This window comes from Lissotriton vulgaris, chromosome 3_1 (assembly GCF_964263255.1).
Source record: "Lissotriton vulgaris chromosome 3_1, aLisVul1.2, whole genome shotgun sequence".
Taxonomy (NCBI): Eukaryota; Metazoa; Chordata; class Amphibia; order Caudata; family Salamandridae; genus Lissotriton; species Lissotriton vulgaris.
In genome coordinates, this window is record NC_141689.1 from 1,383,216,546 (window position 1) to 1,383,244,398 (window position 27,853).

General features: G+C 44.4%; 1 protein-coding gene across 1 annotated transcript in view; it reads right to left on the reverse strand.

Moving 5' to 3' along the window:
* SHB (SH2 domain containing adaptor protein B) overlaps positions 1-27,853 on the reverse strand; it is a 430,643-nt gene that overhangs the window by 100,222 nt on the left and 302,568 nt on the right. Inside the window, exons 4-5 of the mRNA XM_086961857.1 lie at positions 26,393-26,567; positions 22,740-22,859 (exon numbers count right to left, since the gene is read on the reverse strand). Coding sequence (XP_086817983.1) covers positions 22,740-22,859; positions 26,393-26,567 — 295 coding nt within the window. The remainder of the gene's footprint in view (positions 1-22,739; positions 22,860-26,392; positions 26,568-27,853) is intronic.

Sequence of the window (27,853 nt, forward strand, 5' to 3'; positions counted from 1 at the left end):
TTTCCACATCCTGGCACAGGGTGTGACTGGTGAGTCAACATACAGGAATCAGCAGTCAGCCTTTACAAACATGGATGTCACAAAGCCCAACATTAAATAGGAGAGGGTTTTGGGGTGGGGACTGCTTGGTGTGGTACCAATGAATTGTATGATGGAGCCACCAGACGAGCATATGAAGATGGTTTCCCTGATGAAGGTGGTTTAACCACCGAAATGCATTGGATAAAATGTATTCTTTGGATGAAATTTAAACTCTTATAAATGAATATATGATGTGGATTGAACACAAAGATTCAAACTCAATGAAATAAAATTGAATATATGAAACTGATTTTGAGGAAAGCATCACTAATAAGGAAAGCTGGATTTTTTCAGCAACATACCCAGTGCCTAGGGGGACAGTTGTATATGGGTATATGACTGCTACCAACCTATGAAGAAGCCAGGCGACTTTTGCCTTCCTAATAATCTCTCTGCACCAAAAGGACACTCTGTTAATGACGCAATTGACCCAGCCTTATGTTCCGTCAGATATGTATCTTTGGATCACGCTAGTGTTTTGCTTCAGTCACTGGTACGCCTGGCCCTCCTGCCAAAGGCAGACATGGGATCTGCGTTCAGGCTTTTACCAGTCTATCCTGATGATTTTCACTTGTTGGGCTTTCACTTTGAGCATGCAGTCTTGACAAGTGCATGCTTATGGGCGGCGCTGTTTCTGGCTCCTATTTTGAGAAGTAAAGCACCTTCCCTTTTAGGAGTGTTAAAAAACAGGAAGTGGTTTCTCCTTAGTATTACATTATTTGGATGAATTTTGGATTCTTAGGCCTTCGATGGCATTTACCAGACTGCTAAGAATACTGGGTATACCGTTAGCGGGGGGAAAGATCCATGGCACAAAAACTACCCTGTTAGTTCCTGAAATTGAGATACATACAGAAATGACGGTTTGTAGGCTGAGGAAAAGGTCTGCCTTTAAAAAGGTTCATTCAGGTTTGCCTGGGGGCCCACAAAGCTACATTGAATCAACTGTAGGTATTAGTTGGCCAGATCCATCTTGCACTGTGCCTCATCTCAATTGGCAAATCACTCTCCAGGACCATATCTCAGGCCATGTCTGGCCTTGAAGTCAAACTTCATAGGACCACATTGTCAGTGGAGATAAACCAAGATCTCCGGTTAAAAATCTCTATTTTGCGGTGGTTTTAATAGGGCTGTGGTTTGGCCCGCCGTTCGTAAGTCAAGCCTGGAGAGTTGGGCCTCTTTAATGATGCTGTGGATTTAGTTTGTTTTGAGGCAACCCTGGGACCAGAATGGAGTGTGCAGAGATGGCCTTCACAGTTGTTTGAGTCAGGTTTGGTGAGGAATGTGGCCTTCGTGAATTTGCTACTCAGTCTATTTTCACAGGCCATTTCTGCGGCCAGTCGGTGGTCCTCTGGTCTGATAACATGGCAGTGGTAGAGCCAATCAGCAATGTGCAAAATGGAAATTTAGATTGAGGCTTATAATAGAAAGAATGTGATTTTCAAAGCAAAACATGTCCCAGGGGTGATCAATAACAGTGATGATACCAATTCAAAAACTTTCACCGCGAAGCCGCTGAGGAACGTATATTCACTGAGCATCTCTGGAGTCTTGGTAAACTATCCTACAACACCTTGTTTAAGTCAGCCTGTCTCCAATGTCAAGACAAGCTTCTGAGGGGTCATTTCAACGCTATATATATATCCAATGAAGGGGTGGAAGAGCAAGGAGGTTTTCTTCTCTGGATGCTTGGATGGAATTTCTTTCCTGAGAAAAGAGGGTAGGTCGGAATGAGGCATTTAGCAGCATTGGCTTTCATGCCAAGGGAGGGGTGGGGCGACTGCTCCTGTTTTTTTCTACATAACAGAGCATTCAAGGGGGTAAATCAGACCTCTTGAAGACACATTGATGATGACAAACTCAGTATGGTCATAGCCAACCTCCTTGGTATACTCTTTATAATTTTAGGGTCTGTAACCATCAACTAAAACAAAGGTTTTGCAGTGTGAGGAGGGTGCACAGCCCTGGAGGGGGCAGGGCCTTGTGCCAAGAAGCACTCGGCCTCAAGCCCCCTCCTCCAAAAATAAGAAAAGAAGCTTGCTGAGGGTGGTGCCGAGGTCCTGGGGTGTTTTCACCCCCCATTGATGGACGCCCGCACTTCAAATCCTCAGAAAAAAGACCTTAAAATCCACTGCTTACAGTGATTTTCAGCTTGTTTTCCCTGCCATTGTGTGATATCTGCTCCTCCCAGGGTGACCATGTGAAGGGGACTGATTGTGGTTCACAGTGGCACCGTGTGAGTTGGCAGGTCTGATGTTATACTTTTTAAGGCAGTCTTATGTTTGGCATTTTATGGTGCATTCAGGAATGGGGGGCTGCTGGTGGCAAAATCAAAAACTGATCTGCATGGTGGGTTGTTGCTGGGAAGCATTTCGTGGGCCAGCAGGCTCCCATCTGATCACTTCCTCTTTCAAAAACTGACCAAACGTATAGTGGGAATCATAGTTCTACACAGGGCCACATTGAACTCGTGGCCCAGTGGAGGTACTGTCAATATGTGAGTGTATGTCCTTCAGCGGTTGCACAGGTTTGTCCTTGCATGCAGACGTGGTTCTACTACAGAGGATTTAATTCTCCTACATTCTAAAAAGGGTATTGGTGAGGCCTGCAATTGATCTGACCAATTGTAGCTGACACTCCTTACACACTGGGGATGACAGTTCAGCAGCCGGTTCGGACTTAGAACCCCATTTGGTGCAGAGGATGTGTAGACAGAATTCAGACTGCTAAAGCAGGTATGTGTGTTTAAATGCTCTTTGATGCACACCTGTGATGACAACTACCATTTGGTGAAAAGTTTTACTGTCTTACTCCTGATGGTGTAATTTTACTTTCCGTACTATGTTCATTAGGTGGCATGTCTCAAGGACAGGCGTGGGTAACTTAACACTCTTATGTGGGGCAAGCACATCAAACATATATTGATAGCGGTTTTGCTGCACACACCAGAGATGCTGGGTTCAAGAGGAAATGGTCCAGCAACAGGGGTCTATGAATGAACAGTATGAGACTAGTTGTCAAGAGAATACAGATAAGGGGTCTCCAAGTGTCGGTCTTAATTATTTTGCACATTTGTGGAAACTATCTCGCACGGTATGGTTGCAGCAATTTGAATATGCTGGTGGCTGGATGGTCCTGCTTAACTCAATGGTAGCAAGTTTCCATATGGTTCCTAGTCTAGTGTGGCGAGTGGGGTTCAGTTAAGATGCTTAATGAATCAGTTAAGTGACTGAAAAGAAAAAATGTTAATGTTGCTGAGGTCATCCAATCTTAGGTCTATATAGCGCGGGTGTCTCAGGGTGGGACAGGTAAATTCTCTCTGATGGAGGTTCACCTTATACAAGGAGATTAACTTTTTGTCCACTCACTTTTCTATTTTGCTCACAGTTTATGTCCTGATTTTTTTTTGGGGTGGGGGACGGACAGAAGGTAGAAATGCATTACTGGCCTGTGGTAGAGTGGGCAGATGAAAGGCAGGGGCACTTATTATTTGGACCAGAAAAGGGGTCGTTGGTGCTTTAAACTTTTTAAACTTTTTAACAGGGTGTTGGGGACCGACGCTGCCGCAGCTTTCACTGGCCTTTTATTCAGCTGGTGCTCTATTTTTAATGTCTCTTTGTGGTGGAGGGATGGATGAGATCTGAGTCAGGGGACCAAGTTATACATCGGCTGCCCAGTATCTCTCTCTCCAAAGGGTGCTAGCAGCCTCCTGGGGTGTTTCCTCTGGCACAAATAACCGGATCTGCATCTCAGCAGGCCTTTTCAAGGGTATTCTTCACAATAATGTAACTCGGCCCCCCTCACTCATTACTGGGTTAGGAGAGACATCAAGAGATTAGCACAAAAGGAAGAGTCGGACCATCAGGTTACAAATCGTAAATGTGCACTGATTAGGAATTTCCTGTCTCGGTTACTATATATGAGGTTCAAAACCAAAAGTACAGATTTGTAATGGTATCATTTGATATTTGTTTCAGTTGTGTCGTCGTTGAGTTGTGCTAGTACGTTTCCTCCGTTTCCTATGCATGATCTCTATTTATTAAATATGACCTGATGTTTTCCTCTAAACAAAAATACATCTTGGCCTCAGACAGTTATTTTTCAGTTGTTATGGTGGATCACGGCGCTCGTGGAGACTCTTACATTAGCACCATTACCATGTATCCAGAAAACAAACTGAATGGAAGGTGAGTAAGAATACTGACAGTCAGTTCTTGGAGAGTAGGGGCTTCAAGGTGCAATAGCAATCATTAAACCACTTTTAGAGACGGTAGAATGTTTAGCTATGGATTCTTTCATGGAACAGAATTTAACCCACAAAACTAATACTGTCGCTGCAATTCTCACAAGTAACGTCCACACGCGGTTTCACTGCATGTGAGAGCTTGTTGTCAAGTAGCACACCTCAGAAGAGAGCTCACCGCTGCCAATCTGCCTTAGAAGAAAGGTGAACGTGTATATTTGAAACCTAGGTCAGCTCTTCAGTAGAATATATAGCCGCCATACAGCATTAAATGGTGTTTCAATATCAGAAGAACAGGGTTCGCTGCACACAGCTGGTTGGGTTCCTTTACTAGTTTTAGAATCAGGCATTTTGTTTTTCTTTAGTTCCTCTTTTTGACACTTATTTAAAAGTGACTATGCCTTTACTTCAGCATATCAGTGTATGAGTCACCACTGGCACTTTATGCTGTCAAGGCGACCTCTGAACCCGTATCCAAAGGTCATTGGTATTACACAGATGCAAGGTAAGGCTAGTCCACAAGCTGCAAGGCGGACGAGTCAAGGTATGCATCCGACTTGAGTATTTAAAAGCCGCACTTTAAACACCCCAAACCAAATGGACTGCTATCTGCTGACGATTGGGAATAACCATAAAACACGTCCAGAGACGTCGAGCGCGAGCTGATATGATAGTTTAAGACGAGTAACTTTACTCATATCATATTAACAATACAATTAACTGCATTGTTAGACCTGGAATCCTTGGTGTGGTTTCCCCTGTTTAGGTCTCACATAGACAGCTCTTGCGCTGTCTCTGAGACCTTTGACATGCTGTACTGAGGTATGCACTTGAAACTCCACACACTCTCCACCCTTCTTTTAAATTGGCTGCTGTCGCCTGTCCTTTGTAAATGTTGGTTTTTCATTTGTTACTAGGCTTGTTAGTCCCTTCTTAGTACATCCATGTCTCCTATTGTCACCTCTTACGAGGACAGGTTCTTTTACAAGTGTTGTTACTCAGCAAGTTTCATTTACGGTCTGCATTATTTTCTTAAACAAGATTGTCCTACCTGCTGTTCCAGGCACACTTTTTGCTTCCTAGTTTAACACTCAACATTTGTATCCTACTCATCAGAGCATCTGGAGGGCGTCTGCTCTGTTCCCTGCACTTAAAACTTCTGCCCCCCCGCACCCCCCCCCCCGGACCCTGCATGTTTTAATAATTGTTGACATACTTTATCAGCGCTGCCCTGGTTTCCCTTTTACGGTTGTGTATTTCTCAGCTCTTATGTCAGACTTCCTGTGCTCTCTCTCCCCCTCCCAATCAGTCAGCAGGTTTTAGCCTGCCTCACAACAGAGCCAGGCCTCAGAGCAGGGGGGACTGCGGTCTGTGCCTGCCCTGCTCTTTGCAGCTGCCCCAGCTGTGGACTGGCTCTGGTCTCTGGGAAGAACAGCAGGGCATGAGCTCTTCCTATGAGCTCTCATTTTCGATCAGCGCAGCACCCTTTCGGAGCACCACGCTGTTAGCTTTCACTCTCCTGACTCCCCCCCCCCCACACACTCCACCCCTGCTCCTCTACCCACTCTCTCTGCTCTCCCTAACCCCCCCCCCCCTTCCAGTTGGGGCCTGCCTCACAGAGGAGCCCGGAGGAGGAGATGGAGGGCTGTGCTGCTAGAAGAGCATCATAAACAAGGCCTGGTTTCTGTCAAGCGCCGACACCTTTCTTTCACATTCAAAATAATCGGTGGCACTAATTAGAGGCACCAATGCACTTATACTGAGACAAGAGTAGAAGGTAGGTATGGAAAGTGCACACTATGCTTTCCCTGCTTGGGAGTCAACATGATGTAACCACACATAATATACATAACTTCCCTCCTATTTTTTTTTTCTTCAAAAGACTCCTTCTCTAGGAAATCTCAATTTGGATTTTATTCACAATTATATATTTCTGTTGCTAACTTGCTGATTGTTTGCTAGATTAAAACACATTTCTGTTGTAGTTTTCATACATATTCTTTATTTTGTGCACTGTTTTTTGAGACTGCTTTGTAACGGGTGTGTTATCTAATATGCTGTTTATCTTCTATAACATGTAGAAGTGAAAGTTATCTGTTACATTTTTTATTTATTTTCCATAATATTACTTTTGTTTGCGATGTGTAATAAATATGCTGTGAATTTTTAACTATGTACAGTTGTAGGCACTTAAACTTTGATCCCGGGTTTCAAAGTCAGCACCTTTCTCCCTTTATTGTGCAGATTTTTTTTATCCTAGTTCTATCATATACTGTTTCTTTGCTAAAATAAAACGTACTTCTACTCTAGCGCAATGTTTGTTTTGTGCGTGCTGTATAAGGTGCATGTTCTGTAATATGCGGTTTGTCTTTTATAACACCCAGTACTAAAAGTCATCTGTGTTATATTTACTATTTAGGTTACAGTATATTGCTTTTCTTCAGAGTGTTATAAATATGTAGTTACATTTTTTTTACACTTTAATACCTAAAACACATTTGTGTTGCATGTTTTTTATGCCATCCACACTGTATATCTGCCTTACATTTTTTTCCTCTTTGATTTGCGCTCACTTATTTATATCAACAATTTTAGACTTAAAACTACTGCTTAATTTCAGCTGGGGTTTTCCTGTACACACCATGGCACTTAATAAGTAACACATACTGTTATAATGCAAAAATCATCCAAAAGTATTGATTGAATTTCTTTTAAAGAACACCATTTAAATCCATAATACAGTTACGTACACAAAGTAAATACAATTTTGCCCAGGATCACAGGATACTGGGGCCACAGCATAACTTTAATCCCCAACCTCAAATTCGGCACCTTTCTCCCTTACGCCACATCCACTCCACTATGACCTTTCTCACACATTCTGTTCCTTCTTTACAGCACATTCATTTACCTATCTCACCTGAACCCTTCCTTCTTTTCTGCTCTTACCCCTTCACACTTTTTTCCTTTTAACATTTTCTCCTTTTCTATACCTTTCCTAATGGCTCCCCACTCTCGGCCTCCCTCACTCCTATTTTGTCTGCCTCTTAGCCACTCTACCCACACTTTCTCGCCTTTTCCCATTCTCCTCCTCTTCCCTTTTCATCTGTTTTACCCCCTCCCTCTCTTACACTCTTCTCCCTAGGACACATTTCACAGTGAAATTTACTGTATTTAAATTAGTCATTATTTTTCCCCTGGTTTTTCCAGTGCCACCGCAGCACTTTATAGCGAAAAAAAATCACCCAAAAGTATTGAAAGTAATTTTAAATAACACCACTTAATACTGTAATACATTTTCTTAAATACAAATAAAAAAATATTCTGTTTCTTTGGTTTAATAATGTTTTCTTTCATATTTAATGTACAACACTTTTGTTTTTGGCTTGGATGGCCTTTTAAGTCAACAGTGCACACATGGCATTCTTTCTTTTGTTTTCAAAACACGGGCCACTAAGCATCCTGTTTCCAACTTGCATCGGAAGGCCTTTTTATAATTATTAGCATCGCCATCTTTTCTATATGGTTAATTTGCACCAAGACAGTAAACAGACCATGTACTTTACCACATGCTGTTTCATTTCACAGTTTGTTGTGAACTTTTAGCCAATGGGCTAACTTATTTCCTTGCTGGATACATAAACATCCTGCTTTCAAAACACAATTGCACTTTTCTATAGGTTTCTGCAAAATGTTTGTACCATCAATACTGCAAATATGTTTATTTAACCCAAAGGTATTACACTTTTTTTTAAATATCATTTAAGGACATAATACATTTTCATACAGACAAAAACATTACAGGATTTTCCCAAAAACATGCTGTTAGGCCACGTCACATTTGTTGTTGTAGGCTGCACAACATGTGTTTTGCTTGTGCAACCCATGACGCTGCAGAGTAGGTATTTTTTTTATATTTAGAGCTGTGTAACATGCTGTTTGTTTTAAACAATGTTAGCCTTTAAATTAGTGCTCAATTTAAGCCAAGTTTTTCTGGTGCACACCACATCAATTAACACCTGCTTTTATAGCAACAAAATTCACCCAAACATAGTAAAGTGAATTCAAATGGCAGCAGTTAAGGCAATAACATGTTTTTACATATAAGGAAACTCATTTATTTGCCCAGGAACCCACGATGTTGGGACCATGGCAATACTCAAACTAATCCCCAGCTTCAAAGGTGGCACCTTTTCTCCCTTTATTTTTGCCAAAGTTTTTTTTTTTGTCCTAGTTCTGTAATATACTGTTTTCATTGCTAAAATAAAAACGTATTTCTACTCTAGTTTAGCTATATAATATATATATTTATTTATTCTTTATTCTGCGCAATGTTGGTTTTTGGCGTGCTGTATAATGTGCATGTTCTGTAATATGCGGTTTGTCTTTTATAACACCCAGTACTAAAAGTCGTCTGTGTTATACTAACCATTTAGGTTACACTATATATTGCTTTTCTTTGCAGGGTTTTATAAATATGCAGTTACATTATTTTTACACTTTAATGCCTATAACATATTTACATTGCAAATCCAAATTAATGTTTTAGCCACATGGCACTGCAATCTGCAGCATGGCTTGGAAAAGAAGCATTTGCAATGCAATAGGTTTCGCATTTGTTAAAGTTAGAGCTATTGGAGTTAAAAATGACAATGTTTTTCACTTTTGCTTTTTTATACCAATGGCAATAGCACTATGCAAATATAATTACTCAACTGCAAATAAAAAATTAAAAAGTAAATAAGTTGTCATTTTTAACGCAAACAGCTCTAACTTTAACAAATGCGAGACCTATTGCATTGCAAAAGCTTGTTTTGACTGTGTCCTGGGTTTAAAGCTTTTGGTGACTTTGGGACTCTGTGCACTTTACCACAGCTGATCAGTGCTAACGTGCAAGTGATCCCTGTCTAAAATGTAAGGTATTTGGTTTCACTTTGATTGTCCTATTTGATGTACTGGAAAGTCTCTAATACAGTGCACCAGGTATGACCTGGGCCTGTAAGTCAAATACTACCAGTGGGCCTGCAGCACCGTTTGTAGCACCCACCCGAGTAGCCCTGCAAACGTCTCAGACCTGCCACTGCAGTGTGTGTGTGTAGTTTAAACTGCCATGTCGACCTGGCAAATGCACCCACTTGCCAGACCCAAACCTTCCCTTTTATTACATGTAAGATAACCCTAAGGTAGGGCCAACATAGCCCAAAGGGCAGGGAGCAGTGTATTTAAACGGTAGGACGCGCTGCTGTGCTTTAAATGTCCTGGTAGTGAAATACTGATAATTTTGTTTTCACTACAGCAAGGCCTATCCCTCCCATAGGTTAGCATTGGATCTGACTTGTAACATCTTACATGTGTATCTTCCAATCGGGAGCTGACAGAGAATTGGAGTTTTGTGTTTCTGGACTCACAATTTAAAAACACATCTTTTAGTTTAGTTGGTTTTTAAATTGCATGTCTGAAAATGTCACTTTAGAAAGTGGGCATTTTCTTACTTTAACCATTCTGTGCCTCTGCCTGTCCCTTAAATACACAACTGGGTTGAATAACAGCTGGGCTTTGTGAATTCACTCTAGACAGTCACACACAAAGGGAGCTGAGGGGTGCCTTGCATACCCTGATGGCCCATCACCTGGCTGATCTGTCTTCCTGAGCTAGAGTGGTTGACACTTGCACCTGAATAGGGCAGTGCCCGTCTCCTCAGACAGCAGAGTAAACCCCCTCTCCCCCTGTGGTGTCTCTAGAGCAAAGGCCAGGAAAGGCAGGGTCTCGTGTACCACAAAGACGTTTCTTTGGAGTTTGACTACTTCAAAGGCTGAATTGGGTATAAGTACTGGACCTCCAACACCATATACTCTGAACACTTCTGGACTGAGGCCATTCTGCCAGGAAGAAGAGCTGTGTTGTTTCAGGAGGGACTGGCACTTTGATCCTGGCTTTGCTGTGCTGTGCTGGCCTGCTGCTTCTGTCCTGGATGTGAAAGAACTGGACTTTACTTTCTACATGCTGCTTTCTGAGGTTGTCCAAGGGCTTGATCGGAGCTTGCCTCCTGTTAAGAAGTCTCAGGGCCATCAAAGACTTCCTCTACCAGCACTTGGGCTCCTCTGCTCTGCTGAGAGCCCAGTCTTGCCAACTGGTGCCAAATCCAGTTCCTTGGCCCTAGGAAGGGAGTTCCGGTGCATCAAGGAGAAAAATCAATACATCGACTCCCAGTTTCATTCTGAATCAGCACATCATCGCAAAACTCTACGCATCGTTTCTGCCGGCACAAAAGCATGGTCTCTGCTCGATGCAACCACCACAGCTTTTAACACAGGCCATTACTTTTCTCTGAAGCGCCTCCGAAGAATTGCCGCTGTGTGACTCTCGAGCCCCGCTTCACCACTGTGTAATGTTTGCAGTGCTACTTGACTTTCAAAGCATCACCCACGCATCGCATTTGGACGCCAACTTCATCGACACAGCACCGCAGTAAGGAACCAAGGTATTGTTCCCACAAAGGACGCATTACCTGCGCCATGCATTGCCACCAGGTGTTAGAGGCTCAACGACTTTGCACCACCTTAACGAACCAACACATCACTGCCTACAGTGATGCTTCACCTCTGTGCAATGCACTGTCCCGGAACACCAATGCGCCAACGACCTGCATAGCAGTATGGAACAGACGCATCACCTGCCTTTGACGCCTTACCTCATCTGCTTCACAAATAGTCTTTGATTTTCAACGTACCTAAGGTACTTTGTCCTGCTCAAGTACAAACATTGATTTCTAAAGAACTATAACTTTATTTACCTTTGAAAATTCATCTCGAATTGTGTATGTAGATATTTGTCATTTTGGTCTTGCTTTATTCAGACAAATATTGGCTATTTTTCTAAACTCGTTTAGGTGTAGGTGTGTAGGTGTGTATGCGTGTGCGTGTGTGTACGTGTGTGTGTGTGTACGTGTGTACAAATACTTTACACATTGCCTCAGGTGATCAGCCTGACTGCTCTTGCCAAGCGGCGAGTTATTCTAAGGGTGTAACTTATTTACCCTGACTAGGACTGTGGGTCCCTACTTGGACAAGGTGCATACCTCTGCGAAATAGAGACCCCATTTCTAGCATGCATCAAACACAATGCTCCTGGGAGGGTAGGTGCCAATATGCCAGCAGTTTGTTTTCACCCGCTGTAACTGTACATACAGGGTAACACTGGTAGAATGGAGTAGAGTTGGCTAAAATGGAACTGAAGGCTGCAAGGATAGAGTGTGCAGAGGGCAAAGAATGGAATATAGAAGGTTGATCTGAGAGTTGAAGATGAACAATGGGGAAGCCTACTCGTAGAGGATCTTCACAGAACGCATGTACACAATGTGAGAAGATTTAATGGGACAGGTGACCGGTAAGAGGTTTTTTAGCACTCTGGACAATGTTACCTCGAAACCGGTCCGGTCCTCGGATGCTTGATTCCGGTCTGGGAAAGATATGGCTGTGTAGTTCGGACTGGACTGTTCCCATGGGGCACAGGGTCAGAGCTGATTTGCATAAAGCCATCATCTAACCCAGGGTGGTGTGGAGTGCAAAAAACGATGGATTTGTGCCCAGATCCTTGGACTGGGTTGAGTGTGTGACATTGATCCACATTCGGTCCATCACCTGTTGTTTTTGCATATTCCGCCCTAAGTGCGCTGGGGATGCCCAGACGTGGGTCCCAGGCACTCCACACCACTGGAGTCAAGCTAGCCGGGCTGATGAGAGGTGTTACCTCGAAACCGGTCCGGTCCTCGGATGCTTGATTCCGTTCTGGGAAGGACATGGCTTTTGTAGTTCGGACTGGACTGTTCCCATGGGGCACAGGGTCAGAGCTGATTTGCATATCGCCATTGTCTAACCCAGGGTGGTGTGGAGTGCAAAAAAACGATGGATTTGTGCCCAGATCCTTGGACTGGGTTGAGTGTGTGACATTGATCCACATTCGGTCCATCACCTGTTGTTTTTGCATATTCCGCCCTAAGTGCGCTGGGGATGCCCAGACGTGGGTCCCAGGCACTCCACACCACTGGAGTCAAGCTAGCCGGGCTGATGAGAGGTGTTACCTCGAAACCGGTCCGGTCCTCGGATGCTTGATTCCGTTCTGGGAAGGACATGGCTTTTGTAGTTCGGACTGGACTGTTCCCATGGGGCACAGGGTCAGAGCTGATTTGCATATCGCCATTGTCTAACCCAGGGTGGTGTGGAGTGCAAAAAAACGATGGATTTGTGCCCAGATCCTTGGACTGGGTTGAGTGTGTGACATTGATCCACATTCGGTCCATCACCTGTTGTTTTTGCAAGCGGTGCGAAGTGTCTTACCTTACAAGTAGCCCGGCCCGTTTTCATCAATGCATTATGCATGTGCACCGCTCACTTCCGCACTGATTTAAACCAATGAGTCTCCGACTCACTTGTCAGCGTCCGGTTCACCAACTCGTTTCAATGGCACGCTGCCGGGGCCACTTGTAAGGTAAGGCACTCCCCCCACTGCTCACTCGAATCCACCCCAAACATGATCGGCTTCTGCAGCAAAGTTGACCAAACACAATTTTACCTAAGTATTTTGCTATTAGACACTTGTGGCTCTATGCAAGTATGAGAGGTAGGCATAAACAAACTCATTGGATACTTCTATAAATATATACGAAGACTCAAAAGTCCTTAGTGCGAATAACGTGAAAAGGCTTCTCTTCCGACTGATGAAGTTACCACACTTAACTCAATAAAGGAAAGCAGCGTAGTAATGTTCTTTGACTGTATGCATATGTTCAAGGGGGTCTCATGGCAAGTGCAAGACCTCTGCAAGTCAGAGCTTTGAAGTCAATGAAACCTTTCGAGATGGGTCTAGAAGGCCCATTCTTAGAATGGAAATGCATGTGTGGCCATGTCACGGCTAGGGTGTCATTGGAGAGATCATCATCTTAGTTGTGCTTTCTGGTGTGGCATTTGCGGAAACTGTTATTCATCTTTATAAGGTAAAGTGAAGCTAGGGGTGGAAACAGCAGTGTTCTACAGGAGAACCTTGAAGATTAATTTAATGGGACAGGCAGCAAGAGAAAATTTCAGTTCTCTTTACTCAGTCATGCATCACAAACAATAAGCATTATAGAATATGTCTTTATTTGACTGTCAGCTTGGGGTTTGAGACAGATTGTGACATCATTCTCCTGATGGTCCTTTTAAAAGGTTAAATGAATGAGCAGCTAACTGGATGTAATGAGTTCCGGTTGTATTTTAACTTTCTTTGGATGGAGTCCGCTCTAATTTTAACAAACCTTTGGACTCTCAGGTCGTCCGTAAATTAACTCAACTCTTGTTTCAATAAACTTGCAACAACATTTACCTCCACATCAAAATTGGTGTGGTCCCAGTTACCATCACTAAATGTTTTTGTGTAATGCCTATTGTTAGGGATAGTATTAGCAATGCTGTGCAAAACCAACAATTTCAGAAAGCAGGCTAAAACATCAAACACATAAATATGATGAAAAGTCTGTGACCTGCCTAAAACGTGTCTGCAGATTGTAGCCTTTGTGAAGAAAATCCTCTTTTTTTCGTTGTGCACTAGGAATCTGTTTGTATTCAAAATAGATATTTGCCTTGAACCATTAGATTTAAAAAGAACTGGAAACCACCACAAATTATGAAGCCTACAGAATCTTACACTTTACACCCGGAAATTCAACACTGTAAAACCAGCCCACAATACCTTTCAGGAGATGCCACATCTATTTGCAACTCGCTACTGGAGAAACTTCGCCTGTCTGAATCGCTCCTCATTTTCTGTAAAAAACTTAAAATGTTCTCTTTGAAAGGCACTTAATCTAATGATCCTCATTTACAAAAACAGGGTCAGAACTCCTGTTGACTTTTCCACCCCAAGTTGCCTTTTCTTTAAAATTTCTTCCCATTTCCGTTGTTATTTGACATTCTTCAAGCACATAGATTTGCCTGCTTCTTTACTTGTGCTTTATATCCCGACCTCCCCAAATCATATTTCCCATTCTTGGCCCTGCTTCAACCATGATTTGTCCTCTTACTCGCCCACCTGCGCTTATCTCCCAAGCCCTCGCCTTCTCAGCTTCTTGACTCCGGAAGGGCCCGTTCCGGAACCAACTTAAGCGAACTTGACACGGTCATGCTTTTGAGCTTGTGGAGCTGTTTTTCATCCAGTTTGATTTTTTCATCCAGTTTGATTTAGTTGAAGTTTTTTGGTTCTCTTATTGCGTGTATAGCGCACTGGCAACCCAGGGTTAAGGGTTCCATTAGAGAATATATACATAAAATAAAGTATCTCGACCGGTGATGAGGTCTGCAAACCTGACCTTTCCTTCGAATCGCTCTTAACTGTGATAGGTGGTTACCACGGATGACTCGGCAACACACACTGGGTTTACAGCACAGCCTTTCCCGACCTGTCTGCATGAGGGGGCAATTACAGCGCCCAAAGCTTCCGTGAGACTTCTGGCGGGCTTGCCAACCGGTATTTCCTCTTTCAGGTTCCACATTAATAACTGTACTCAAGCCACTTCACACCAGCTTTAAGAGGCTCATTTTAGCTACAAAATGCGAAGTATTTATTTAGGCGCCCAGCGATGGTATGCACACTTTTTATTGCTGAAGTAAATGCCCCCTACACCTTTACAACCCTAGGCTGAGGGTGAACAGAAGGTCGTAAAGACATAAATGCCAAACCACACTTAACAGCCGCCCTGCTCAGCTGCACTTCAGCTGACCCGAACCGAGCAGGAATTTCCGAACAAACACGGCCCCTTGGTATTTTTAGCCGCCACTTCACCTGTTACCTCGGAGAGGCATCTGATGAGAGATCCAGTCAAACACAGAGGGGAGGGGATGGGCCCTGCAGCGGCAGGTTACTACCACCCTCTCTTCTACGCATGCCTCTGCCACGGGCTACGAAAGCAGTATCGCCCCACTGCTTCAGCGGCAAGCTGAATACAAAAAATACAATTATAACGTTCGTTATTTTTTATTTTTTGTTTTCAGCTTACAGCAGAAGCCAGACTAGTGGGGATGGGCTCCCCGCATCACAGGGGGAGGAGTGGTGGTAGCACCTAAAGTGCGCAAGACTCTTTGGCCAGCCATCTCGGGCCGGCAAAAGCGTCATGCGCACTCTGCATGTTCTCCAAGCAGGCTCTATTACAGCCTGGGTGGAGAACATGCACAGCCTGTCAGCCCCTGTCTGAGCACCGAACAACAGTGCTCAGGCCAATCACAACACTGATAAGGCAACGTTGTGATTGGTCAGGGGATTCTTGGAGGCTGTGGGCTTCCTGCCGAGAAGAGGACGCACAAAGAAGAGGCAGGGGCAGCGGTAAAGAGGTAAGAGCTTTTTTTTTTTTAAATTATACTCCCTCCCTCGTTCCCCTCCCCAGGCCGGTAGCAGCTGCTGACATATATACAGGGTGACACGCAGTGGTCCATGAGATAGAATATACTACTAATTACACAGTTTACTAGCACTTCAGGTCAACTGTTTTATTGGGCACCTGCACTAAAAATAACAGGTGTTATTATCAAGGGTTGGACTGGGATGAAACATTGACAAGGGCATTAAAAAGAAATGAGGCCCATGTTCACAACCCATGATTTAAGAAAGTTCTCAGCACGCGGTTTTAGAGGTAAAGGGGCAGCACACCTTGATCCAGGAAGATTTTTTAAAAGAAAAGGCAATTCTTGATGCTACTTCCGGTGCCGATATTCCCATGTCCGCCATGCAGCTGTCTGTTGTCCGCCCCCTGCTCCGTGACCCGCACTGCCAGGCTTGATGAGCACTGGCAGCAGAGGGGGCCCGCAGCCCATGAACCTCACCTTTTGCTCCCTGGCGAAGGTCTTCTTTAATGGCACAAGTGTAAAGCAAGTGGATGTCCAGAGGGTTGGCTTGGGATCAACACTAGGCCTTATCACCCTAAAAAAAGAGGCCCACATTTGTGGATTGTAACTTTTCGTAAAACACTGCTTCCGCGTTTTAAGTATTATGAAAGTATTTGGAGAGTTCTCTAAAAAAGACATGTTTTCTGAGATTTTTCTTTCAATGTAAATGTTGCCAGGACTCTTTGTGCAAGGATTAGTTCCCAATGGTGAACCACACCTGAATGCAAGTGAGTCGGTGCGTTAGTTCACCTGCCCCACTTGACTGAGCTGTGACCAGTCCCAACTATTTAACTCTCTCATAACTCCCTCAACTCGCCATTCAAACAAAGTGTCAGAAGCCACAAATGAAGATGTACACAGAAGGTGGCCATTTCCCGCTAATCAACGCTGCAGGGCAGGGGGAATGTGGAAGGGCAGGTCTGCGGGCGCCACAGGGGCTTATTTGTGACCTAAACCAGGGCCAGCACAAAAGTCAAGACACAACACAGTCACTGATCCAGGGCAAAGATAGGAAGGGAGTCCACAAGCAGGTAGAGATGTTTTAAAGCAAGGACCAAGTGGACAACTGGCCAAGGCCCCCACATTACAAGGGCCTCTCTCAGAAAGTTAATTCCTTCTCTCAAGCTCTCCATTGTCCATTTCTATATTTCAACCTTTGTCCTTCTGTCTTCCTTTGACTCTGCCCAGTGTTACCTTAAAGATTTTTGGAGCCCCTGGAAAGAAAGGTCTCCTGTTTTCTTTTCTGAAAGTTTCTTTGGCATCGCGTGGATTTTAATTATCGGAAAACATTCAAAGCTGTTAAAAAGAGGGGTCCCAAAAGTATGCCTTGCCCAAAGCCCCAATAATCCTTAAGCCAACATTGCCCACAAAGGCTGCTCTTTACAACAGAGGAGTAAACAGGTGAAACAAGCGGGTGATGCAGGATGTTAGCTCTGCATTCAGGCTTCTGCTTCAAGAGTGTGTCTCATCTTTAATACAACCACCTCCTCCTCTTTCACCTTGTAGGCTTCAACTGCACCCTCCTGGCCGTAAATGAGGACCATTTATCAGCGTTAGAAGAAAAAACACAACACTAACTGGCAGGAATTCATTCATGCTTTGTAAGTTTCATAGAAGTGTTTGCGGGGGACTCTAACCTGCCAAGCAATTTTACCAGGATTGCCAATTCTGACGCTCAGATGATACAATACTGTGTTACAGGCACACCAAACTTTGAAGCTGTGTTATGATGGTTTGAGACTGCGACCAGAGATTACACACACACATCTCTACAGCAAGAATATTAACCCTCTGAACTGCCTTTCCCTTAAGCCACCCTAAAACGTTTTGGATTCAAATAGACTCACTGCAGCTGGAGCCTTAACCCCTAGAGCTATCCCCAAATGCGGGCTGCTCCGTTTGTAAAGATAATGCGCATGTACTGGCAGACCCTAAGCTAACTGCTACTGTTCCTCCTGGCTTCGCCCTTCCAGGCTCCGCCACCTTGCCACAGCTTCGGCTGCCAGGACACGATTTCCTGGAATATTTTTGTTCCATTTCCACAAGGAAATGCACTCACATTTAGAAGCCATTGTAAAGTGAAAAGAGGGGGTGAAACGTCGAGCCCCTCGAAATGGGCGTGCAATGTCTTGACTATGGGATCAAGACCAAATCTGAAAATTATGTGTGAAAAGGCTGAAGAATGAAATGTTGGGAGCAACAAAGAAGCACAATTAAAAGCCTCACTCTTACACAACAAGGAGTAAGAAGAGCTCCGAGGAGACTAAGTGTCCCCAGGGTCTGGAATAGGCGAGGAAACGAGCAGGTTAGGCGGGTCCTCTCTGCTGTCACTTTGTATTAATGTATGCAGGCATGTGCGGAGGTATATGTATGCATCTTCATGGTTAGCGTGCAGGATTTTCTGGGTCAGCCATTTGAGGTAATTATGGCGGTAACACATTATGTATGCCTTCGGGGACTAAAATTATGCAGAACATCAGCTCTTTGCAAGTGTTTATTTCCCTTGCCAGCATGAACAATTGCTATCAATTTTCTATATTATCATACCGCGGAGCTATTAAAAGGCGAAGCTGCTGCATAATGTAGAGAATTTTCTTTTTCAAAGATACCGGAAATAAAGTGGCTGTTAACTGCACGTCCCTTTTCTTGCCCAGGGTTTTCGGTGTGACTTTACTGGGCATGACCATGAGTGCACGTGCCCACTCGCCTGCTAAACCCAGCTTGGCAACGCGTAGGCCGCAGTGGTCTAATCTGGATCTCTTGGATTTTAACGCCGCATCCCTGCGCTGTCCAGGGTGTGAGGTGGCAAACAAGCGAGCCGCCGGGAGGGGGCCCGCGGGTGACCCCACCCCGAGGCCCCAGACGGCGCGTGGTAAAGTTAAGTGGCTGGAGTGAACGAGGGACGGCTGGGGAAACCTGATCACGCCGGTCCCTCACTGCCATGAAAGTGATGCCTGACACGCTGACAGGGTTTGCTTTCAGTGGCCTGCTGCTGGGTGTCACCGCGGAAATGAGGCAGGCTCTTTGAAAGAATGGATTTGATGATTTGGCTGTGGTACTCGGAGGCGCGCGGACACTGGGGGAAATCCGATGAAAGGTGTATGAACATGGAGGCCACAGGTCCACCTGAACCAGTGTCGCACTTACGTTATCACGTGCTCGGGTCATGGATGCCTTCAACAGCGATGATGAGAGGAACATGTAATAAGTGCCCCACAACTGAATTAACTGCTTCTAGAAACAACCTGCTCAATGGCAGAAGGAAGGCTGTTTCGTCTAAGAGCAGGCCCATTGGAATTATGAGATGGTGTGGTCGCTGTATGTTTCTCATAATTATAGATTTGCCACTTATGCCACCTAATCCATCCTCTGCCACAGAATCTTCAGATTTTAACAAAAAGATGGTTTCTAGCTCAAACGGTTAAAACGTTTCTAAAATCGCAGCAACACGTGTGGCGCCACAAGCTTCTATGACGCGATCCAAATCTACACACTGTTTTTAAAATAATTCTTGAATAATTTTTTAATAATTTAAAAAAATGTTTGTAATGATCCAAGGATTTTCAAACTGTATTTTTGGGAGCACTATTTCTGGACACTGCTACATATCCAGTGGTTATCTCCAGGTGGAGATTGCATACAACTAGAAAAAACCTATGATGATGCACCCACGCTACGTAAATTGGTGGAGAATCAAGATATACCACAACACCGCTTACGTGCGTGTATGAGTTTTTTTTTTAAGAAGGTCACCAAAAACCAAAAAAAAACTGGTGCTGGTGTTTCAAGTGATCCTTTCTCCGATTGATCTTTGATTAAATGGGCAGGTACCATCAGGTACAACGTACCTGCATTTCTTTGACTTTGAAGAGATAGTATCAGCACTTCTCAGTACGTAATAACACTTCCACGCAGCAAACCAGTACTCTGGGGCAAGGTGTACCTGCAGTTCTATCTTTCCATTTCAAGCACTGTCTAACAGTTTGAAAATGTGAATTACACATCCCTAATCCTTCTAAATATTAAAAAAAGTTCCACCTTAACAGTGACTGTTCTGACCAGCAGTTATTCCATGGGCCTCCTTGGACCCGGGTGTCTTTTGGTGCTCCTGTTTGCTTGAATTCACTGCTCCTCAATCCACCAGGAGGCAGAGTTCTGTGGCGTCGGTTCATGGTACTAGCACCACAGATATATAGCAGATCACAAGACACTGGGTAATAAGGGCCCAATGAGGTCACTAGAGGACGCAAGCATTACTAATAGATCTCAACCCACTCTGAAAACTCAGAAGAACAAGCAAAGAGGAAACCAATCTTTTGTATGATGGGAGTAAAGACTACACTGTTGAAAAGTGGAAAATTAAAGATTTGATACGGACATGAGCATCTCTATTTATATTTATAGATTATGATATGGCTCAACAATGGGCATTCCGAGACTGACTCATCAGTTATCGCACTCATCACATTGGGGAATAACTAGAGGTGGGCGAGCCACTGAAAAGCTTGAGCCTTAAGTCTGGCTGTGGCTCAGCTCGAGGTCCTCTTGAAACCTCAAGCCCATAATGAGCAGAGCTTTCGTGTGGTTCCTGCCTGCCATCTCCACTCCACCCAGGTTGTGGTGTTACGGTCAGAGCTGCTAGATGTGGAACTGAGGAACCAGGTTCGAGTCTCGGCGTCGGTTCAACATTCTGGAATTCTGTGCAAATCAGTCAATGTCTGTGTCTATAAACAATGCATGTGACCTTGTGTACTGCAATGAGTGCTCATGTAAAGGGCTCTGCATTTGGGTCGAGTTCATGCTGTATTTAAAATCTGCAGAAATTGAACTAACAGGTAAACCAAAGTCTTAACATAAGGAAAGACAGGTACCCATTTACTAGTTGATTTGTACAAAGTGAATCCAGAAAATCTTGATAAATCATGGCTTCCCGCTTAAATTGTGTGATCTTAGAAAAATATTTTATTTCACCAAAACTTTTTTTCATTATTGCATTTGAAAGCACTTTGAAATATAGCAGTTCTGACTTCCAGTGGTAGAAAACTATCAATTTTAATAGGTACTTCTCAGTGCAGTGCGATAATGTGCCCTATTACCGTCAAAGCTTCCACATGTTAAAGAAATACACTTTTTTGAAATTGAAGACACTATCATATTTTATGTGATGTTTGTTGTATGATTTATATAGCAAATATTTTCAGGGCTCGGCTGGTGCACCGGCTTGAAGATCCAAGCCAGATCCTTGGCTTGGCTCTGCTCTCCCTGTTAATTTGTTGACTCACCCACCGCTAGTACTACTATCTACATCCCCCCGCCGAGCTTATTCTCTCAATATACCTACGTATTCCTAAGAAAGTGCTCTGAAGTGGCTGTAGGGTGCTATATCATACGTTAAAAAATAGAAACGCAATTAACCTGGACATCTCTATTCATTATAACTCTGACATGCAGACAGTCTTCTTCTCTCTCGCACATTTTCTACATTCCCAGAAAGTCTCACACTTCAGACACCTTGCTAATACTTTGGATTGTTTCCTAACAAGTCTCAAATCGCTTTCAATAAAACAGAAACTACAACTAGCTAGCACCATAGACAACAGGTTCCTAACAGTTAAACGCCTCCATAAAACTGAGGAATGTCTGTACTTTACATTTTAAAGAGAAAATAAACCATTACTTGCCAATTGCCTCTGGTTGCCTTAAGCCATTGGTAAAAGCCCACAGATAGGCCCTCAGCTGTACGGGCCTGCCCGCACACCGACTGCATCAACCAAGTTTGCTATCTGACTCAGGTAAAAGGTATGCTGACTTTTGCTGATGCACATCTCCAGTTTTTGAGTATCACTCGGTGTCTTGTTGAAGATTTATTGTGGACAATGCCAATATTCCCAGTGGGGCTGCGGTCAGTCCATTACTCATTCGTTGTCTTACTCGTCAATCTAATTTGCTTACATCTTATTCAATGGCTTTCCTTTCTATTCTTGAGTTGTCCCTCCCATGGGGCATAGCTTCTTTACAATCCTTTTCACTGGACTCTCCTTCTATTCTCTCATTCAGGGAACTACTGTCTTTTCCTTCAAGACTCCATGCAAATGCATGAGTTTTCTAGCACTCACCCCTCGGTGCTGCTTCCCCACTGTAACACCTACACTCTATGCGCTGCACCCCCTGCCAAATTCAGCTCATCTGTTGCCTCTGCCCCCCACCCCCCTGAGCTTTCTCCACGCCTAACCTATCAGTTCAATCAGTGCCACCCCTTGTACTTTTTTTACACATTTTCGGGATGGTCCCTTGGTACTTGTTGGATCTTTTACAAAAAATGTACTTTGGCACACTATTTTTTGTAAAATGTACTGCTTTAAGATGGGCACCTGCAATCTTGGAACTGTAAATTAAACCTAAGACCAATAGGTGTCATGTCAAAATGGAGGCATGCACATTCGTGGTCTCACTATGGCTGTAGTTGTGTCATGATGTATATGAGCACATGCATAATGGAGTGTGACTGGCTGAGCCTCATTGTGCTGGTCTTAATGTTTTTTTGCAGATTCAGTTTTACATCAGCAAATACGCATATTCTTCTTTCTGCTTATGGGGAACAGCATCAGCAAAATGCATTGGCAACGCCAAAACTTCGGGTATCATTACTGATAGCCAAGACTCATTTGCTTTGCTAATGCTAGTTTACAGGAAAATCCTATATTTAGTATGATAGAGGATAAATGGATGCTCGGGGTGTAAAACTCAGTCTGGAAAAGCGGATATAAAACAGTTTCTAATAGGTCCTATTGCGTAAAGAAGAAATTATAAAGTATTCTGGAACGGTAGGTGACACAATCCATCAGTACCTCTGAAGTACCCAATTCTGTGTCTGTCAGTAGAGCAAAAAGAGTATGACAGTCTTGGTGCAGCATTAGCCTTCTTTTGGCTCGAGTAACAATGGGGTGTCATCACATAACACCTAATTGCAGAGGTGCACAACGTTTTGTGATATATTAACTTACTTTAGTGACAGAGAATAGTCATGCTTGCTGGTCTGACTGTTCCGAACAAGGTAGCTGCATTCTTTACACAGCCGCAGCAGGTTCTCGGCATCCGTCCGACTGATGGCTCCGTGATACCATCTGGAAAACAAGGAGGAGAGGGATAAGGCCAGGGCTGAGCGAACACTAATCCCAAACCAGCATTCAACTCAGGGCTGTCCAGCTGATAAAAGTGACACACAGATTTCATTTCAGTGGATGGGTGGGAGGAGACCAGTAGCTCAAGTGACCAGAGCACAAAGATCACATTTTAAATATGCTACCGGAGTGACCCCGAGCCCTATAAACTACAGACCCTCCCCATTAGCCCTAAAAGCAACCCAGGTCCCCTAACCCTTAGCCATAAAAACTACCCCAACCCTCAGAAAGTACCCCTGCCCCCCAAAACCCGGTTCCACTTATCTCACCATGTCCTCTCCTGATCCTTACTGTTCCTGGACCCACCCATCTCCGCATCTAGACCGCGCATATTCATAACCACACATGCCTAGTTAAGGCATATGCATGGTCAAGTCAAGAGTGGTTGCCCTTGCTGTTCAGGCCTTTTCCCAATGACAACGCTCTCTTATTTTCAAAATAACAGTGTGAGCAGCAACACGGAATTTATTAAAGCAAAGGTATGGATTAAGTGATCGCACCAAACACGAGACTGGCAGAGAATAGAGTCCAAGCTAAAACCCAACTTCTAGGAACCTATAGTGTCTCAATAAGGACATTCTCCCAGTATCCTCAACGTGAGGAAGCACCAATAATGAACGGACCACTGCACACCTCGCTGGTGCACAACCAAATGTAGACAACCTCATTTCTGTCGAGTCGTGGCCAAATCTGTCCTTCCAAAGGCAGGACGGGCCTCTTTCGTACGGGGATATTTATGAAGTATATTTAAAATACACCCATATATCCTCCAATTTGAAGATGAATGCTGGGATGTGAAGTTCTATTGTAATGCAGAGGTTTGGGGGCCTTTCTGGTGGATGCTTGTGACTGGAGAAGAGGTCTTTAAAAAGTTTTGGACATTGATGGATCACCAGCATATTGTCTATCAACATTTTCAAGCTAGAAGTCTGGATGTATTGCTTTGAACCATTTGAAATCGGGAAATCTGATGTTTTTGCAAGCACAACTGGTGAAAGGAGAGAACTCACCAGGCATTACTCAAAAGCTGTTCAATGTAAATATTAAAACTGGAGCTTTTATTTTTAGGTTCAGTCTGTCAGCCAAGTCTGTGGTTCACCACAAATGGAACACTGATTCGAATAATGCTGGAAAAACTAACTCCCTTACACAAGCTGGAGTATGAGCTTTAATATTTGTCATACATTAAAAGTTACAAGTTTGCTGTAACTGCAGCTCTCTAACTTCCCGTGCTTTCAAGAGATTAACAAGAGGATGGGGAAGAGCACTGCGCGACCATATATAGGACAAGAATCCAGACGTCTTAAGCTTGGAGATCCAAAGATATCTGGCAGCTGTGCATGCAGCCTAAAGACAACCCTCTTCCTACACATCCCCCTGGGGCCACTACGCCCACAGCGCAGGCTAAATGCAGCCATCATGCAGAAATAAACCAACACTAAAAGCCAAGTCTGGCTTGGCTGGCAGAGGGTTGGAAATATAGGGGGGGATTAAGAAACCAAGCAGAACATCACAAGGCATGACGCTTGCCTAATACGGGCTTTTCTACACATGCACAATCACTGGAGAAGGTTCCCTAACTCAAGCGATAACGCAGAAGGCGGAGAAGGAAAAGTTCCATCCTTCGACAAAAACAGCTGCATCCCCTGGCTGATGGGTGACGGACTTCAGTGTTAGGCAGCAATACTTACAATGCCAAAGTGGACCATGTCCTTTGTAGCATCTTCAGCCACTCCTGGATTTGTAGGTAATGTAACCTTGCATTCTAGGTCTTGCACGCTTACGTTTTATTCATGTAAACAATACTCCTAATACCAGTGGCAGCTCCTCCACTATGGCGGAAGATCGCCACCCTACTGCTTTGAGGCAGTGCAACATAAAGGAAACATAAAATGATAACTTTTAGTTGTCATTTTATGTTTCCGTGCTGCTTTGCGGGTGGGTGGCTGTGGCTGCTCTGCTCTTGGAGCAGGGCAGCGTAGGAGTGGTTTGCAATTCCTAAGTGCACATGACCGTTTGGCCGGGACGCCCAAAACAGTCATGCACACTTTCTCTGTTCTCCACAGCAGAACGTTCAGACCAATCACACAGCTGCATTGCAGCATTGTGATTGGTCAGGAGAGCCTGGGTGTGCTTCCTGTTCCTCGAGTCAAGGAGAGCAGGAGCAGAGATAAGGGATGGCAGCAAGGTAAGTGCGTTTTTTTTTTACAATGCGGACAGCTGTCAACCCCCTGCTTGCCATACACCCAGGCCAGTCACCCGCGAGCCATGCGTGACGCCACTGCTTAATACTCTTTAAAGGCAAACTCTGCTTACTAAAATCAATGAGCTTCTTCCTTTGCAACTCTGATTGTAGAAGAGGGCGTGGACATAACAGGCGAGGGCAGTGTTGCAAGGTTCTTTGATTTTAGTGTCAAACGTATGCAAACCCCGCTTCCTCCCCAAATGAGCCCTTAAGGAACAGACAGCGAGAAGCACACTCAATGCAGTTTAAAGAGACTGAGACTTATTGTAACTAGCAGCCTGAAAAACCAAGGATTCACTAATAGTGCCAGGCTAGCAGCAGCTAGCGTGGTTCGCAGTAGTCTAGTGTCGGCCCGGTTATAGATAGATGATACCAAAAGAGGAGGAAGGGCTGTTTACTTGTCCTCCCAGCGCCTTTTTAGAAGAAGCCCTAGGTTTATTTTGCAACTCTGACCAATCAGGCTCGGAGCTTTCATACCGCAGACAGGAGGCTTTTCAGATTTTTCGGCATACCGGCTTTAGGCCTTTGCCAAGTTTTTTTCAACTACACGCTCCCTTGCACTTAAGTCTCCTATTAGTCTCCTATCAGTCCTGCTCCTACTGAGCAATTCAGTGTGGCTCAAACCCCAGATTTTCACTAGGTTAGCGCCCAGCCTCTGAACACAAGCCTGCACAAGTAAACTAAACAGGGGCACTCAAGAGGATACATCAGGGCATTATATTACTCCATTAAATAAGGAGCAAAACAGTGCAGATACTTTCAGACCATCTGCCAACAGGTGCCCTTCACCCTTCAATCAGGACAGCCTACAGGTTCCTACGTCAATGCTAAGCGATAAGTGTTGGAGGCCAAATAACACACACTGGTTTTATTTGAGGGGGTGATCCACAACTGCCCCAAAAGCCATCTACAGTGAGTATGCAATGCATGCTGGGAAACAGGTTTACAGTGTTTATATTCCACGAAGTACGGGGGGCACCAGTGTAATTCAGAGCTCATTCATTAAGGGGTTGCTAGTTGTGGTTGCAGTCTGTCTGGGCACATCACAGGCAATAGTGTGGCCTATTGTGTGGCAGCACACATGGTCATAGGAGTCCAGCACTACACACTGTTCTGAAATATGGCTTTAGAACCAGAATGCGTGACGCCTCCAGTCACTCTTGTTCACCCTGCAAGACGTGTGGACGCCCTCGTGCCCCATGGGTCCCGCCAGAGAAGAGCCGCCACTTACATCTGTTTCTCCAGGGCCACGGCGGGGTCCACTCGCTCTCCGAAGATCCCGCACAGCTCCGGGCTCCCGTGTTTGATTGGTTTGAAGCCGCCGCCAGGGGCTCGCAGCTGCCGCCGCCGGTCACTCGAGGGCGAGGGCGAAGACTGTTGCCTTTTCTCGTTTCCATTAAACTGGGCTGTAAGAAGATTAGAAAACTGATCAGAACCAGCTCAAGAAGTTGAGAAATGAAGACCACAAAATACCGGAAACACGTTATAAGATTTATGTACAGTTAATACTCCCAACAGTTTTCCCCCTGGAAATTCGACGCCTGCTCGTGGGTCTTCCTCTGACCTCAGGTGTAGATCAGAGAAAAGACTCTTGCCGTCTCCTCCTCACGAGGACAGGCATATCTCTACAGTACAGCTGACATGACTTGTGTCTGACCCACCCGGTTCCAGCGGCGATGGGTAGGTGCTTGTAACGAAGCTCAGGTATTCACCAACATTGTGGTGGAAGATCTCCCTGAAGCTTTACCCGCTGGACACTGTCGTTGTCTGATTGTTTTTAACTTTAGGTATTAACAATCACAACCTGAAGGTAATATAATATTGTTCTCCCCTTCACCCACTAGTGTGGTAGCCAAATGAGCTTACATACACCATACTTCGTGGTAACAGTGTAGACAGTTACATACATTTCTAGATACTTGCTAACTAGTCCCCCTGGTCCTGAAGAATCCCTCAACAAACTTTAGAGTAGCGAGAAACATTTTGACCAGACTAATATATTCCAGATGAGAGCGAGAAACATCACTTTCCACTACTCTCCTCTAGGAAATCGTTTTTAACTAAAGCAGTGGCCCTTCTGAATAAAGCATTCCTGGTACCACTAGCTTTATTTTAATTTACATAATCACGTCTACCCTGAATCCTGGCCCCATACCCGCACTTCATCCATACGGCAGTTGGAAAAAGATCTCCCCTAAAGAGCCCCTCTATGAGGTGTTGCCCGTTGGGTATTGCACCGCCGACCCAACGAGGAGCAGGCCCAAATGATGAAGCATGACACCTGAAAGGGTGTGTGAGGGCATTAAATCCAACAAAATGGATTCCCAGGGTGACCATCTGGCTACCCTATTCTAATCCACTTGCACTATAGACTGTATCTGTACCTTTCTCTTTCATGAGGAACAACACGACAACCTTTGTATATAGGTGTAATTTGGGCACGTCGTGTTTGGACCTTCTGCTCCGGCGAGAGCAGTAACAGCCCCCTACTCCTTCCTTTTGATACCAATTGTGTTTGACCCTGCCACAATACACAGTTTCTCATAAGAAATAATTGCAAGCGACCAACCTAGCACCATCCATCATGCTCGTCAAATATTGTTACACACATAATGGGAGTGCACAGCCGTGCACCTGGCAGCCATGTTGGGCTCAGTGCTGACGATGAATGGTTTCAAAAGCAGGGAGCCCC